Below are 18,568 nucleotides of genomic sequence, written 5' to 3'. Positions count from 1 at the left end.
CATCGAAACTGTGTTGCTAAGTGTGAGACTCTGTATGCCATGCATGCTCCTGTGATTGTGTATGTTCTTACACACCACGTTAAACAGTCACCTGAATGAATCCCTGGTAAGGAAATGCCAGTGTTCAAACACCAACTACCCGGAGTGTACACGACTCTTGACACAGGTACTAGGGCACGATGACAATGACGTCAATACGTGCACATCGAGTTGGATCTCAACAGCTACACCCACTTTGACCGGGTCAGCTGTCCGTTGAGACTCTCTCCACTTCACACGGATAACACGTCACTGCTGACACTGGGCATGGTCGGTCATCTCTAACAATGAAGGTAGGATGCACGTCTCTTTATCGAATATGATCATCATCTCTTATAATATAGGATAGATGTATATAGGACATGATATCACTCATCACTAATAATACAGGTAGGACATATATAGGACATGAACATCATCACTGATAATATAGGTAGGGCATATACAGGACATGAACATCATCACTGATAATATAGGTAGAACATAAACAGGACATGAACATCATCACTGATAATGCAGGTAAGATATGTATCGGACATGATAATTATCAGAAGGCAGAATATACAGCACCTTATGCCATAACATATCGATGTGTAGGTCGGACATACATCATTATCCCTCGTCCTACACAGAGCTCTGTGAAAGCAGTATACATCATTAACCCATCATAATGTACAGAGCACTGTGAAGGCAGTATACATAATAATCCTCGCGATGTGAAGGTACTATACATCATTATCCCCATAAACTGTAGACCGCATTGCGAAGGTAGTATGCATCACTATCTTCTCACCCTATATAGGGCACCGTGAAGGCAGCATACACCTTTAACCCCTTATCCTATAAAGAGCACCATGAAGGCAGTATACATATTTATCCTTGCGATGTGAAGGTTGTATACATCATTATCCCCTTAAACTATCTTCTCACCCTATGTAGAGCACTGTGAAGGTAGTATAATGTTACGTGTGTGTATTTTCTGTATATTTTGTAATTAATTAAGAAACAATTATTTTTGGGTCACAACGTTTAATGTTTTGAATAATAATTATGATGGGTCACATTTCGAAAAATAGATGCTCAGCATTTTTAGGATTTTGCTAGCAGGCTGTCCGGAAATTATCTACCCTTTTTTTTCTATTTGTTGCTTCCGGGAGACTGTTAGAGATTTCTATAGTGTCGGCGATGGTCGTATGTGCCCGAACTTTCGGGAAAGGACTGAATACATATATAAAGGCTAGTTGCCGTGTTGTGACGGACACATTCACACGATTCGCTGGAGTTCATATCTTCCTGCTTCTGTCAACGCCTGATCTACCAGACCACTCACTGTGTTTCATTCTGCATAACTGTTTCTCTCACGCACTATGACTTTTGTGAGTTTGCTATATTATATTTTGGGACCCACTGCCTTAGATTTTCTCTCATTTGTATTGTATTTGAAATCAGTATTGTGAAATTGACTTTGTATAACTTGCTCTCTCGTTGCTAAATAATACAATAGTTGAATATTCTAAACTTGTCTTTGTTCTGTTTTGCTGGTTCACAGGGGATTTCTTACATTGTTTGTCAAGGTAAATTCTTAACCGTAACAATATATAACTGTCACCTCTTCTGTAAATTTAGAATATATATCAGTATCTTGTCACCATATATAGAGCACTCTGACGGTAGTATACATCTGTATCTTCTCACCATATATAAATCAATAAAGCCACATATAAGGCATGACCTTCATTGGCATCAGCAAGAGCTGCACATCTCCTCCCCATGCTGTTGAAACGACATCGAATGAACCTCCCCGGGAATGTTGTTGCAAACGTCAAGAACAAGTTACCGATGTTGCAAGTTAACTGGACGTACAGTCCGTTTGATTCCATTTGAGACCGATGAATTGTTCACTTACACAAATCTAAAAATTGCAACAAAACCAAATTTTGCACAGCCACATGAAATCGACAGACCAACTCTGATGATGTGTCTCATAATTTGGGACCCCCCGAATAAAGCAGTTGTTTAACAAACGATCATCATTTTCTTGTCACCTTTCGCTATTTTGTATGAGGAGGGGCACTTGCTGGTAGAACAGCCAGGTGGGCAAGGTGCACATGTGAAATTGACACGTGTGATTTGCTCGGCAAACCAGACATTCGTGATTGCAGTACCTGAAACAATGAGATTATCACCCGACACTAAGTCAATTATTTGCAAAGTATTTAACTTTTTTAAAAACGAAGGTGAAAGGGGTAGGCCTCAATATGCTTTGGCTAAGTATCGTTTACGAACTGCACGTGCTGTTGGGATGACGGAGGGGAACTTAAAAACTATCTTGAAAAACTGTACCGATTCAACCTCCGCGGACACAACTGAGGGGCCCGTCTCAAAACCCACACGATTTGAGAAAGTCGATTCATTTCAACAACAGCTGGTTAGAAACGTCATTAAGTCTCTATATAAGCAAAATACCTTTGTCTCTCTGCGTATCATAAAAAACCCAAATCATTCTTTGGTCATTTCAAAATATCAGTTATGGAAGCTGCTTCACAAATTTGGTTTCCGTTACAAAAAAGTAGGCTCAGAAAATAGACATGCACTTTGCAAGAGGTCTGATATTGTTACACTAAGAAACCAGTACTTACGCACAATTCGAAAGAAACGTACAGGGGGTTACGAGCCTGCATATTTGGACGAAACATGCTTCCCATACCACAGAGACACAATGGTTCGCTAGCTCCTCTTCAGTGAGTGAGTGAGTGAGTTTAGTTTTACGTCGCGCTTAGCAATATTCCAGCTATATGGCGACGGTCTGTAAATAATCGAGTCTGGACCAGACAATCCAGTGATCAACAACATGAGCATCGATCTGCGCAATGGGGAACCGATGACGTGTGTCAACCAAGTCAGCTAGTCTGACCACCCGATCCCGTTAGTCGCCTCTTACGACAAGCATAGTCACCTTTTATGGCAAGCATGGGTTGCTGAAGGCCTATTCTACCCCGGGACCTTCACGGGTCCTCTTCAGAGTCCTGTGCCAGAAAATTACCACTTGGAAAGGGAGAGCGACTGAGTGTTCTCCATGCTGGTTTCAAGAGTCGGGGATTCCTATCTGGCTGCTCCCTAGTCTTCAAGGCAAAATCTAGAGACAACCGACACTATCATACCGAAATGAATGGGATGGTTTTCATAGAATGGGTACAAAATCAGTTGGTACCAGCACTGCCCCCCAAAAGTCTGACTGTCATGGATAACTCTTCATATCATGGCATTCAAGTACCTAATACAAAGGCCCCAACATCTAAGAGTAAGAAGGGGGACATGATAGAATGGTTGCAAAACAAAGCGATATCATATCCAGAAAAAACAACCAACCTGTTCTGTATGACATCATAAAGTCAAATAAAACCACACCTGTCTTGAAGGTTGATGAGTACCTTACAGTACATGGTCATTCAGTTTTGCGAACTCATTTGGGGTATCATGAAATCGGATGTTGGCAGGCAAAATGTAACATTCAAACTTCGGGATGTACAGACGATTGCTCAAGAGTCAATAGACACCATCACGCAGGAAACATGGCAAAAGTGCGTTGAGAAAGTTGAGAATGAAATAGAAAGACATTATTAGGAACCACGTGGGCTGGACCATGCCACCATCAAGCCAGTCGTCATCAGGGTAAACTCTGACGACAGCGACACCGATTCGGACAAGAGCGTCTTCTCAAATGGTAACCAGATAACGGCTTTTGAGATTAACGCCATCTTCACAACACACGCTTGTTGATTACCTGGCTGTTTTACCAGCAAGTGCCCCCTTCTCATACAAAATAGCGAAAGGTGACAAGAAAATGATGATCGTTTGTTAAACAACTGCTTTATTCGGGGGTCCCAAATTATGAGACACATCATCAGAGTTGGTCTGTCGATTTCATGTGGCTGTGCAAAATTTGGTTTTGTTATTTTATTTTGTATTAGTGAGCAATTCATCGGTCTCAAATGGGATCAAACGGACTGTACTAGCTGTTGATAAATTTGTCTTTCCGTCTCATCCTAGACGTGTTCGATGGGATTAAAATCTCGGCTTAAAGTTGCCAATGCATGGTCTGGATGTTGTTGTTCTGGTGGAATATCTGTGTCAGTCTTGCTATGAGCACTCTCACGTTATCTTGCTGAAAAACAAGACGACGTCTTTCAGCAAAAATAGACGAATTGCTGTTTTCAACATTTTGTCGATGTAGGGCTGCGCTGTAACACCCATACCGCGACTTTGTCCATTGTTCTGAAAGATGACGTGTTGAACATGACTTCAACAGCTTATGGCACCCCAAGACAAGATCCTCCTCAATGATATCTCTCCAAAAATAAAGGGGTTTGAGAATCTTACACCTTGACGACGCCATATTCCTACTCTGCCTGTCCGTGGTATCGATACAAAAGTGAGTTTCATGTGAGAAAACCATGTTCTGACACTGTCTTTGCATCAGTTGTGATGGACACTGTCAGTCTATGTCATTGCGTCAAACTTGAACCAAGTAGTATTGCAATGAATACTGCTGCAAGTGCGGCTAGGTAGCCTGTTTATATGGCAAACATTTACATATAAGCAAATTTGCTCATGTGAGTATATTTACTCACATATGCAAATATAAATTTGCATTGCGTTCACGGTTCATTTTAAATCCATAGTTAACTGGTGGCAAATTCAGGGGATTTGTTATTCCAACAATTATCATGGACTGGGTCAGACTGAGAAGACTGAGTCGATGTAGAAAATTTCCATATTTCTTTAGTTTGGGTGTTTTACTGGGAACATCAAACGGCAGAGAAATGCGGAGGAAAGCAAGACACAGTAGATGGTTTGAAGATACTGTTTTACGGGAATTTAATGACTTGGATTGGCAAGAAAACTTCAGGATGAAAGAGGGAACATTCAGTTTTGTTTGAGAGAGACTCCGTGAAGAACTGTCACCTCAGCGTAATACAGTTGACAAAGTGTTCAAAAGAAAGTTGCAATTGCAATATACTGGCTTGCTCTCAGCTCTAAGTACAGGACAGTGGCCAATCGTTTTGGTGTCGGGAAGGCAACTGTATGGGTATGTGTCCATCAAGTCTGTACAGCTATCATGAAGGTACTTCTGGATGAATTTGTGAGGTTCCCCGAGGAAAATGTCCTTAAGGATGTAATTAAAGGCTTTGAGGAAAGACCTTTCCAAATTGTGTCGGTGCTGTTGATGGCTGTCATATACCGATTATAGCTCCCCCAAACTCCTATGGCGATTACCTCAATAGAAAAGGGTTTTACTCTATAATACTGCAGGGTGTGTGTGATCATAACTATGTCTTTACAGGTGTAAATTTTGGGTGACCAGGTAGGGTACATGGCGCCCGTGTCCTAGCAAATTCAGAAGTACATGATGGTGGTGGTGATAGCGGTGACCTATTTCCAAACCGGAGTAAGAAGGTTGGAGAGTCACAGATGCCTGAATCTCTTCTTGGCGACGGGCCATACCCATTAAAGACTTGGCTTTTGAAACCTTATCTTGGCAGGGACAACCTCACACCTTCCCAGACCACATTCAACTCTCGCCTAAGTAGGACCAGAATCACAACTGAGAATGCCTTTGGTCGTTTAAAGTGACGGTGGAGATGCTTACAAAAGAGACTAGATGTGGATGTGGGTTTTGCCTGCACTGTGATAGGCTGCTGCGTCGTCATCCACAACATATGTGAGAGTTTCAGGGAGGTGTTCAGGGAAGAGTGGAGTGTAGATCAGGAGTATGAAGATGGTGGACAGGATATGCAAGATGCAGGACAGGACTTACCCTGTTGCGCCAGGGCTCCCCGGGACGAGATTGCACAGGCTTTCACAGTAAACAGACCCTAGACAGACTGTAACGTTCATTTAAACCCCCTCAAATGTCTTGCCTGTAAAATGTGTATTTTGTTTCTATGAAACGTTCATGTTTGCAGGTAATGTTTAAAATATGAACACATTTAGACATTACCCTTTATCATAATGCTATATGTTCATTTTGCATATCAGCTGGCTTTTCATGGATCCCTGTGATTACATCTCTTATGTTTAATTATTCTTATTCAATGTGAAAAAGCAACCTTTCGTCTGTTTCTTTATTTTAATATAAAAAACCCAAACATCTCCACTCTTTATGTTATTGTGATTTAGAAAAGAAACGGAGCGAATTCTTAAAATTCATGAATAGTACTGAATAACAATCAGTTGTCTAACAAAAATCGCACATATAATCAGTTTGACCTCACAGTCTTGTGAAAATGATAGTTTTAAAACCTGAAAACAAATCTACCATTTCTTCAAAGAAATGAAATCCTTTATATACTCTCCCAAAACAGAAAGTGTGCATTGAAGAAATTAATCAAATTAAAAAAAAAAAATTCCGTAAGTGTAAACAATGTTAACCTGTTCATGAATAAGTGATATTGAACACAAAAACGGATTTCCCGTTAAAATTGCGGTAACTTTAAATGACGTGCTGCACATTTGTGAAAAGGCATGTTTTGCACGTAGAGACCGTGAAAATTCATGCAGCAGTGTGAAACCTTGGGTATTTAAACACAAAAGTAAGGTCTTCCTGTCGTCCACATTGAAACTTGCGCTGCTGTTAAAACGACTCCAATTTAGCATGCCAAGATTGACAATAGATCAATGATTAGAGCTGGCACAACACACAGAGAGGTTGCCCAGCATTTCAACTGCCATCGTAGCACTGTAGACAGGCTAGTCCATCAACATGCTGACGTGGGATATCAACCCCGCTCCGGGAGACCCCGAGTTACCACCCCTGCACAAGACCGGTATATCCGTGTCACCCATCTCCGGAACCGGCAACAAACGACAACAACGACAGCCAGGAACATCCCTAACCTGAGACGGATACATCCTCAAACAGTAATCAACCGACTGAGAGACTACGGCTTACGTCCTCCAAGATCTGCAATACGTCCGATTTTGACGTTACGTCATCGTCGTGCTCGTCTGCAGTGGTTTAGACAACACCTCAGGCATCCCTTACACTGGTGGCGACGTGTTTTATTTACAGATGAATGTCGTTTCCATCTTTCATCATCAGATGGCCGACAGAGAGTGTACAGACGTCGAAACGAACGCTACACAGATCCATGTGTCATAGAGCAAAACCATTATGGGGGAGGATCTCTCATGGTGTGGGGTGGCATCATTGCCCGTAACAGAACTGAGCTAGTCATTATTAATGGCAACCTCAATGCAGCAAGATATCGTGATGAAGTGCTTGCACCTGTTGTTGTCGTCCCGTTTCTGCAACGTCACGGCACCAGCGTCATTCTACAGCAGGACAACGCCCGACCCCACGCAGCTCGTGTTGTTCAACAGTATCTGCAGCAACAAGAAGTGGATGTTCTTCCCTGGCCTGCAAATTCGCCCATTGAGCACGTATGGGACGAAATGAAACGTCAGCTACTCCGGCTTCCCCATGCACCCTCAACGCTTATGGAATTCCAAAGACAGCTTATCCGAATATGGAACAACATCCAACCACACTTCCATGCTAACCTTTTCGCTTCCATGAGGCGAAGATGCACAGCAGTAGTCGATGCAGACGGAGGTCATACCAGATATTGACTGTGTGATTTTGTGTTTGACCCCTAGTGTCTTTGACTCTCAATGGCACCAAGAGTAGCGTAATGAAATTTCACGTGTTGATCACAAATTGATTGATCCGTGATTTAATGAAATTTCCATGAAATAAAATGATACATATATTTTTTAAGTGTTATTTTTTAACATGCCCACTTTCTTTTTTGGGAGAAGTTTGCAAACACATCATGAACAAAGTATCATCCAAGTATCAATGCAGATTCGGCCATCAAAGTTAAACTGCATGCATTACAGATTGTAATGGATTTTGTCATCGACAGTATCAGGTGCAATGCATGAGGGTGTTCCACGGGACACGTCAAGCCTGCTGTGTAGGATGCTGAAGACCCTGACCTCTGAATGAATCTTCACGAATCTTCACGATGACCATGTCGTTGTCCATAAGTGCTAGGTAACACGGCGGGCCATCTGGTCCTCGCACAGCTCCCATTATCATTTTCATCATATTAAACTGGTGCTCTCTCTTCCCATCTCTGTCTCTCCTCAGACTCCATCTTTGCTCTTTCTAGGTCAAGTCTCTGGGGTTTTTTTTCAGATCAATTTTACTCCTTTCAATATCCAACATTTTCTTTTCAATTTCTCGTTCTCAGAACTGAATTTGTCCATGACAGTGGAGATAGCTAGTTCAAATTTGGATTTTCTGACTCTTTTCTTGTCTTTTTCAGTTCTCACTGTCTCTTCGCTACTGGATTCCTTTTGCTTTGTATCCGGTGTGTTTTCGGCATTTGAAATGCTTGGCAAATTCATTGTGTCTGTCTCCGTTGAAGATTTCTCTTCACATCCTTGCTGTGCTTCGGTATCTTCATCATCAACAGTCATCATGTCTCCAAAGTATTCTGTCGCAGGTACATTTGAGTCAGTATCATCTGCGCCAAGGTCACTCACTTCGTCATTCTCAATCGTCTTACTCAAAGTTTCTATCACTTTTACAGGTGATGAGGCTGGTTTGGTTCCCAACATTCTGTCCATCGCTTCATAAAACTTACACATCTTTCTTCCCTTCCCACTTTTCTTCATGTTTGTTTTGCATTTTTGTCTGTAGGTTCTCTTTAACGTGTGAATGCGCACTTTACACTGATCAGATGTACGATGGAATCCTCTGTCCAACATTTCGGTGGAAACTGTTTTATAAACAGACCCGTTATTGGCTTTTCTAGTTGTTCTTCAACACTATTTTCCTCCCATATTTACAGCAAACATTTTGTTTCCTCGTCATTCCAGGGATTTCCCAGATTTTTCCATCATTGTTTTTCTGTTTACTTGCCATCGTAACACGTCTTGACTGTGTGAAGACAAAACATCAAGTGATATTCGAAAAGCCAATCAGGTGCAATCAGATTTGGCGGGAGAACTCTATACGGCATGTTTGCTTAGGGTAACAAAACATTTGCTTTTGCTTACCCTTAGTAAATGTATTTTCACCTACCCCCTGCTCCTGGTAGCAAATTGTGCACGTGAGTTACTAATTGCGTCTATATGATCACATTTACACACGTAAGTATAATTTGCATATATGCAAAATATACATTCGTGGGCAAATGTGGCTGTATAAAGGGTTAGAGGCTCTTTGATGGGAACAAAACCTCCCAGCACTCAGTAAAAATTCGGTTGCGCCAGAGACATCCTTCGATGTGCCACTGAATTTGGTCCTTGGTTCGAAAGTAGCCGTAATATTTGGTGATGACTTGATGGAGTGGGCCTGAAGTGAATTCCTTGAAGTGGATTAAGGACTATGGGTTCTCGCGTTCGCGGGTCCCAAAGTTATAATCGACTAATGTATCAATCAGACACTGTAACCATTTGGTGCCTGCTAAACCTAAACTATCGTACAGAGTGACGAATTCTGGGTTGATCATCTCTTGGGCATACTGATGCTCCAAAAACGCTGCACTAACATCCTGTTAAATCTGTTGATGATGGCATGGCTTGAGCTCCATTCAGGCCTTGTCTCACCTGGATACCGTGCTTCGACAACAGCACTGACACTGCTCCAATGAACTCACGTCTGAGGTCGATTGTAATTCGGTCAGCCAGGTCAAGTGACTACGCTTAACATCCGCTCTACTGCTCTAGTGACTTGACTCAAGTCTTTGGTCGCTAATGGCTCTGCTTCCTTGTAGCGACTTGGCAAAGTCCACGACTATCCAGGCATACCTTAACGTTTGGTTTCTCACCCTGTCGTATGGGAGAAACAGGAGGTTGGCTTGATGGGTATGATTGTGTATTGCAATGTCAAACTTTTCTCTAGGGATTCGGATTATAGCCTTCCATGTATTGTTTGATGGGGTTCGCGTACCGTTTTGAGACCATGGAAATCCCACCGCACATTTCTTCAAGAGCACATCCCAATAGAGACCGGGGCTGGTGTAGTACTACGCAAGGTTGATACTGTTTCTGAACGTTCCGAACATGTCTGCTAGCAGGAGGATGTCCGTTCTTAAGTAGAGGTTGTGATAATCGCCAAGGTAATGACAGTCTAGTTTCTTCCACAAGTTCTGCATGTGGTCACGGTGTGCTGGTGGAGTCGGTTAAGCTGCTGTAGAAGCGGTCAGTGGGAGGTAGCGCATCTCGTCGAACCTGGACCAATCGTCCGTGTATTCATGTTGGCACACACCCTTTTTTGAGCAGCAGAGGTCAAGTCAGTGTATCACTCGGTGATCCCGAAGGTATCGTTGGACTTGACCAAACAGTCAACTGATGACAAGAGAAACTGAGCACTATCGACGAACCTCAGATTGTTGAGCAAGAAGGAAAATATATTAAAAAAGAAACTTCACAAAATGTAATTTTTAAAAATAATGAATAATTTTTCTCTGATGATACATCTATGCATCTGAAATGGGATCCCTGTCTTTTGACTTTTGCATTGAAAGAATTGAAAAAAACACTTTTAAACCACAGTTCTAACGGTACTTCAAATGCCACGATTGTCAAATGTGCAACGTGAACATGCTGTTGGTAAGTTGCAAGCAGGAAGATCAGTTATTGACGTCAAAAGAGCAATAGGATGCAGTCGTCATACTGTGTAAGACACAACGTCGTCTACAACAAACTGGCACCACTTAATCGCCCAAGGTCAGGTCGTCCACGTGTGACGTCACGAGCAGAAGCCAATTTGTCCATGTTACCAGCGTGACAGATTTCTGCCGGCTACATGAACCAGAGCTGAGATGTTTAGATGCCGACTGTCCTCACAGTCCATTCGAAATTGATTGCGGGCTGCCATTCTCCATTTGAATTTTTATTCTTGTGACTTGACATTCTGTATACCCATGTTTTGGAATGGCGATGTGGCCTAATGGAACTGATTGTGGCACTGTCAGTGAATCGAGTACATCGCACAGATCTCGGCAATGCAATATTAACAATTTAATCATCTTACCATCTCTTGTTCTTTTATAGTGCCCTGAAGAAAGAATGTGAAGTTTCTTTTTGACTCGGTATATTTCTCCATGTTCTTGGGGATGCATGCTAACTTTCCCTTGATGTTCGAGTTGGCCTGCATGATGAGGTAAGCATTGTACCCTCTCAAATTATGGAACACCACGGGCATGGGGAGGGTTTGGGGGTCGATTCTAAGCTTGAGGTTACATGTGTTATGGACGGCATCAACCAGTAATGGTCTCTTACGACAACCGTTGGAGTTGCGCGATGATGAAATCAAGACTCTGCGTGTGTTTTTCACATACTCAACTTGTACGGCCTGTAGTTGCTCCACAGCCAACTCATCTCGTTTCTGTTCCGCCCCGATGTCTGCAGCATCTTTCAATCGTAATTGGGAAAAGAGGTGATTGCTCCCTGAAAAGGCCAAGGTGTTCACTACTGCCCCACCGATTATCAATGCGTTTGTGGCCATGGGTCATCTACAGATCTGAATCGTGATGCCTTTACTTTAACATGTTTTCCGAAATGATGCTTTGCTTAATGAGCATCTCTTAGGTGGCCATGGCCAGGCCTTCATCAAACACGAGCATGCCCATGTCTTACAGGTTGAAATCGAGTTTGGGCGCCGGTTGTTTAGTGATCATTTTGCCCAATCACAGACCATGGTGGCGTGATATGCGTTGTTGACAAAGGTTTCCGAGTTGGACATGATTGTAACATCACTGGGAGGTTTACCTCTAATTGAAGTTTTGGTGCAGATGGCGGTGTCTGTTGACAGAGCCATACTACCACGGTGATCCACTAGAGTGGCTACCACAGCATACGGCATGCACGGTAGGGTTAATTGATAATGATTCTATCGGCAGCTACTTTTTCGAATTGTTGGGTTTCTTCGTGATGGTTTCGATTGCTAGTTGGGGGATCACTTCCTCCTTTGTTGGAGTTGCGCGCCTCGGCTCCGTCTCCTCCGTCTCAGACATGTACATTTAAATTGACTGTGTCTTGGCGTGATAATCACCACGGTGATGGGAGCTAAGAACTTGCCGTACCGGCGATACTACTCGTAGCTCAGGGTGTTCTAGGCATGACCGGTGAATGAATCTGCATGGAAATACTCACACAAATACAACTGACATTTCGACGTTAAGCAGTATCCGTTCTGTAAGAAGCATAAGCAAGAAATCTTTTAAGAAAATGTTGTATTTTCAAACATGCATAACTCGTCCACAAATAGACTTTGGTTTTGCACCAGTTTAGAAAAAGGTAATGTCTATACAACCAAGTGGATACTTCTAAATAATGGAGACGCTGACCGCCATGGTGACGATGTAGAGCGGTCCCGACGTTGAGTGTGCTGGCTCTCAGACCGATAGGAGGCCAGATGGGGTGGGGTATAGTGGACAATAGGAAGTCAATGATAATGAATTATTCCAATATTAATAGGTCCCATGCACTAGGGAGATGTGTTCCTTGTGTTGACAGCTGGTCGGCTTCTTCTGATGTTTATAGCCTCTTGCAATTTCCTTTGCCGCCAGTTGTTGTTGTTGACAGATAGAGCCTTGGTGGCTTCCCATATGATGGTGTGGTCCTGGTTCTTGCTGATGTGTTCGGAAACAGCAGATTTGAAGTCAAGTTTGTTGACGGATGCCTGATGTTCTTTCAGTTTGGTGTTGAGGGACCTAATGGTTTCGCCGATGTATGTGTCACCACAATCACAGAGGGTTTGATTTTTCGCATCCTCTGGGATTGGGTGTGGAGCTACTGGTGCCTCTGACGTTGGCGTGTAGGAGAGTTTGATGGCCTTGTTGCTGGAGAAGGTGACATCTATGTCGGCTTTGTTTTTCACTAGTAGGGAGATGTGATGGCTGACAGGGCCTAAGTAAGGAATGGTGATCCTGATGGGTGATGAGGCAGTTTTGGGTTTAGGTTTTGAGGATTTGATAGTCTTGTTGATGATTCTAGAGACTAGGTGTGCAGGGTAACCTTTGATGGAGGTGAAGGTGTCCTTTAGATGGTCCAGTTCTTCGTTGAGAACATCAGGGAAGCAGATGGCTTTGGTACGTCTCGTGAGCATTGCAATGTTGGCTTGTTTTATCGTGGGATGGTGGCATGAGTTGTAATGGATGTACTGGTCTGTGTGCGTGGGCTTGCGGTAGACAGAGGTCTTGAGTTCATTTCTTGTATTTTGGAGGGACACATCCAGAAACGGTAAGTGTTGATTTGCTTCTGTTTCCATTGTGAACTGGATTCTTTGGTGCTGCGCATTGAGGTGATTGAGTAGTTCTGTGGGATCATCCTGGGTGGCTATGATGGTAAATGTGTCATCCACTTTCCTATACCAAGATTGGGGTTTGAATGGTGCAGTTGAGAGGGCTGATTCTTCGAATGATGTCATGAATATTTCGATGGTGAGTGGCGACAGTGATGATCCCATGGGTAGTCCATGCATTTGCTTGTAGATTCTGTCGTTAAAGGTAAAGTAAGAGGTGTCAAAGCAGCTTGCGGTGAGGCTGATGATGCTGTCTATGGTGAGTGAGGTGTCTAGGTCGTCAATTCTGGTCTGGAGCTTGTATTGGAGGATGTCTAGGGCTTCTTGTAGAGGGATGTTCGTGAAGAGATCGATGACGTCGGAGCTGAGCATGGTGCCTGTTGAATTTCTTTAATAGATTGAACACTTCTGCTCATAGTCTTGTACTTATTGACGCTTCTTACTGCACCATCTCCATGTTGATGTCGTACAGAGTCTTTGAAGGGCATTTAGAAGTGATACACCAGGTAAATTCCATGTAAATTTTTTTTACGTAGGTAATTGTGTAAAATCATGTTATCATCACTTTTGTTTCAATATTTTGACGACTGTTTGAAAACAATAGGTAATTAATATTGTTTTTTTTTAAATACAAATCGCCTATGCGTTTCTATTTTTGGGATAGCTGACTGTTTGATTTAGATTTAAACATAGACTGTTTTTCAAGGAGGCCCACTTTGATCTTTCACAAACATTGTGTCCAGATATTCAAGCTGGCACTGTTTACAAGATATTGGGAGCTGACACTTGTGTGATCATTCAGTATTTAGCTTTAACCCTTGGCATCATGTATGAATGGTGGAAACATTAGAATCAGTTATGTCCTTATGATTGAGTCATCTGGAAGAGGATGTGTAGCGTCTCCAAAACATGCTCTTTCAGTAATGTGGGGGTCACTTTAACAAGCGATTATAGTTTCAAATTGCCATTTTTGTGCACTTTATTACACGTATATAGGTTTTACCCTCCCATCGTATGACGCTGTGGAGGTTTGATATAGACCACAATATCTTCACCTACCACACTATAACGATGTGGTGGTATGATATAATCCCCAATATCTTCCCCTACCACTATATAAGGCTGATTAGGTGTGGTATAGATCACAATATCTTCTCCTTACAGAATGTATAACACTATGCACGTGGAGGTATGCTATAGACCACAACATACAAGTTATAAATACCAGGAAAACATTGCAAATATAAGTGATACGTTCTACATACGGATATTAATGTAACAAGGTGTGCATACAGTGAACGAATGGCACCTTCGTGTAACACGTTGTATTCACCTGGAACACACGGCATAATCCTAACGAAAACAATGAACTACATATCAAACATCAGTACACCACAGACTGGTCAATGATAGAGCTAAAGATCCCTCATGGATGAACAGCGAAATCCGTTCTGCAATGCGACCGTCTTCATGAAACAAACAAAAAAAATATCGAAAACGTCTTTCTGTATTTGCTAACTTCCGATTAGTCAATTATAAAGATGTCAAGTTAATACGCGATTCCAAAAGAAAATGTGATTCAAAAATAGGTGATAGGATATACTCCTTGGTGGGGGGCATGTTCGCTCACGTCTCATTTCGCCGACAGTCTTAGAACAGCATGTTATGGTTTGATTACACGATGCCATTTAGAAAGTGGTCAAATGCAACATATGTCATATTTGGGATTTCACTTTCTGAGTAAAGTACAAATTCTAGTACTTTTTTCGGTTGAGTCCCATCCGGGATTCGAACCCGCACCCTCAGAGTCAGGCACCTAATCGCCAGCACACAAAGTCAGCCGCCTAGCCCGCTCAGCCACCGCGACTTCCACAGAATGAAAGTCGGACAACTGGTAGTCTAGACTGCGTACTTTGTGTACCCCTCTTTCGGCTCCCACGGCCGAAAGCTATGATTACACGATGCCATTTACTCAGAAAGTGAAATCCCAAATATGACATATGTTGCATTTGACCACTTTCTAAATGGCATCGTGTAATCATAGCTTTCGGCCGTGGGAGCCGTGCCAATTTACACTCATCAGAGGGGTACACAAAGTACGCAGTCTAGACTACCAGTTGTCCGACTTTCATTCTGTGGAAGTCGCGGTGGCTGAGCGGGCTAGGCGGCTGACTTTGTGTGCTGGCGATTAGGTGCCTGACTCTGAGGGTGCGGGTTCGAATCCCGGATGGGACTCAACCGAAAAAAGTACTAGAATTTGTACTTTACTCAGAAAGTGAAATCCCAAATATGACATATGTTGCATGTTATGGTTTGTTGGCCAGTGATTACATAACTATCAGCATGTGTCATCCTTGTGATTTGAAAGTGGACTCTCCCACTTCAAAGAATAAAGTCAGTTTGCTACTACGATTTTTGTTTTTATTCTTGCATCATTCATTCATTCATTCATTCATTCATTCATTCATTCATTTTACTGTTTACCTTCAGGAACTGCTAGCCGTCTTAGTCTCAGTCCAGGAACCTTAACACATGAAACTGTATGTAAGACGTTTTCTGAACAACTTTTTCTAAGCATGAATTAAGGTTGAATAGTATTTTTATTTATTTTTTCGTATTTTTAATGGCTTGAAGTTTCAAAATGCCTGTGAGGTCAACGTCAGCACGTGTAAGTGGGACCGGCGATAAAACCTTAGCACGTTGACGGTAGAGGCCAGATCGAATACTGTAGAAGGAAGCAGCAGTGGCAGCACCATCTTCGTTTAGGTGCTGGATTTCTTCATTGTAGATTTGCTGAATGGACTTTACGTCCTCTTGGACTCGTTGCCTAAGACTAGTGTGAAGTCTGCTCTCTTCTTCATTCACTAAAGGAGGGTGGTCGTGTTTTGATAGGGAAGATATATGGTCCCCGATCGTGTTACATCTACCCTTACACTTATCTGTGATACACTTCCAGTGACTGGCTACCTGTCTGACAACATGGAGTCGGTACTTATGACCATCATGTAGTACCTGTCTTCCTCCTCTCCGAGACAGAATGAAATCTGCTTTCTGTAGGTTAGCCATTGTAACTATCGATACTTCCCAAACTACCATTTTATCGGGTTACAGTGAGTTACAGAAATGAAATCAGAGAAGTTAGCTGCGAGAATTAGATAACTGAATCATTTCTACTCTCCATTTTATATTAACTAAGTGGTAATTTCCTTTAGATCGTCCCAAAATTCCTATTCCATTGAAGGCCCCTATAACAACACTAAAACAAGATCACTTTGTCCACTATCTCAGATATGCAAGGTATTAATGACTATTCCCACCCTTGTCAGGCCATCTCATCATGAGAGTAGGGGTGCATTGTCTTGCCTTAATGGACTTCCATTGTTTTTGTTGGCCAGTTGAGATGTGGGCGGGTAGAAATGTAGGCGCATGTAAACTAAACCTTGGTGGGTACAAAAACATGTTGGCGTTTGATAAAACAACATACTAACAAAAAGTCTGAAAGTAACAACTTTCCTCCAATTAGATCAAATGACATTACCTACGACAGCCCTGAAGACATTTCAACTGTTCTAAACGATTTCTTTGTAAGTCAGTCTACAACAGAAAATCCAGATTACGACCTCCTCATTGTCATTTTAAACTTAAATGTTATCAATCTTACTATTGATGAAGTTCAAGATATTCTCCTGTCTCGATCCACGAAACGCTACAGGACCAGATGGAATAGGAAATAGATTTCTGAAAGTCATCTCGAAAAGTTTACTTCCTCTATTAACAGAATTATTTAACTTGTCTCTTCAGAAATTTCCAGCTGTCTGAAAGAAAGCGTCAGTCATGCCAGTGATAGTCTAAATGAATGTTCCAACTACAAACCGGTCGCATTCACATGCTGTTTGTCTAAAGTTTGAGAAAAATGTGTTTTTAAACATGCATTTAATTACTTTACAGACAATGATATTTTAACCAATTTACTATCGGGCGTCATGCCATGTGACTCTACCTCTAACAATTAACGTATTTGAATGATATTATAGCGAAAGTACTTGATGAAGGAAGAGGTTGGAGCTGTTTTTGTTGTTGTTGTTTTTCTTTTTGTGACATTAGCTAGGTATTTGATAAGGTATGGCATCATTTCTAAACTTAAACACTATGGAACATGTGTCATATTTGGGATTTCACTTTCTCAGTAAAGTACAAATTCTAGTACTTTTTGGTTTGAGTCCCATCCGGGATTCGAACACGCACCCTCAGAGTCAGGCACCTAACCCGCTCTGCCACCGCGACTTCCACAGTAGTCTGACTGACAAAGAAATCGTTTAGAACAGTTGAAATGTCTTCAGGACCGTCGTAGGTAATGTCATTTGATCATTCCACAGCGTCCCACAAGGTTCCGCATTGGGACCCTTACTTTTTATTGTATACATAAGTTATTTAGTTGTAGGAATACGTTTATTTGCTGATGACACTTCAATTCACGTAATTGTAGCTGATCACGATGCACCCGCTCCCGATCTGAATCGATGATTTCGACCGCTTATCTAGCTGGGCAGACAAGTGGCAAGTTACCTTCCACCCTGAGAAAACCGAAACAATCAGTTTTTCTCGTAAACATAAAACATAAACAATTCAGACCTTGAACATTAACCAAACCCTGATACGAGAAGTGCATAGACATCTACACCTAGGTGTAACTCTACGGAGTGATTGTGGATGGAGAAGTCATATTGAAGATATTGTGTGAAAGTTAGCTTCTTGATAGACTGTCTCTGAAGTCTTAAATGTCCCCTCTCCAGAAGAAAACACTGGAAACCATATCCAAATCGGTTGCATATCGATGCACTTCATACAAAGATCGGAGCAGTTAGTGGTACTAAAATCTAAAGTCTAAGTCTAAACCCTTAAAAGAAAGCAGGTGCGATATTAATTTAGTATGTTTTTACAAGAAAAATAACGATATCGCACCTGACTATCTCTGAGACCTTGTTCCTAAATTTGTCTCTGAAAACAGTCATTACCATCTTCGTAATAAATATCACTTACTAATAATACATTATAAGACTAAAATATATGAAACGTCATTCCTACCTGCACAATTAATAAATTTATATAGAATTCAATACCTGATTTAGTATTCACTCAATCGGTGAATTCAAATCTCTGATTAGAATGATGAATCAATGAATTTTCTGTATCTAAATTATGGCAACC

The 18,568-nt window shown here is 41.9% G+C and overlaps 1 protein-coding gene across 1 annotated transcript in view; it reads left to right on the top strand.

Moving 5' to 3' along the window:
- The first annotated feature begins 277 nt into the window (after positions 1–277).
- The window catches only part of LOC137273069 (coiled-coil domain-containing protein 169-like), a 37,715-nt gene continuing 19,424 nt past the window's right edge, over positions 278–18,568 (top strand). The window contains exon 1 of the mRNA XM_067805520.1: positions 278–332. Coding sequence (XP_067661621.1) covers positions 327–332 — 6 coding nt within the window. The 5' untranslated portion in view covers positions 278–326. The remainder of the gene's footprint in view (positions 333–18,568) is intronic.

Source organism: Haliotis asinina, chromosome 2, assembly GCF_037392515.1.
Source record: "Haliotis asinina isolate JCU_RB_2024 chromosome 2, JCU_Hal_asi_v2, whole genome shotgun sequence".
In the NCBI taxonomy this organism is placed as follows: domain Eukaryota; kingdom Metazoa; phylum Mollusca; class Gastropoda; order Lepetellida; family Haliotidae; genus Haliotis; species Haliotis asinina.
Note: the sequence above shows the minus strand (reverse complement) of the source record. Positions and strands in the feature narration are given on the sequence as shown.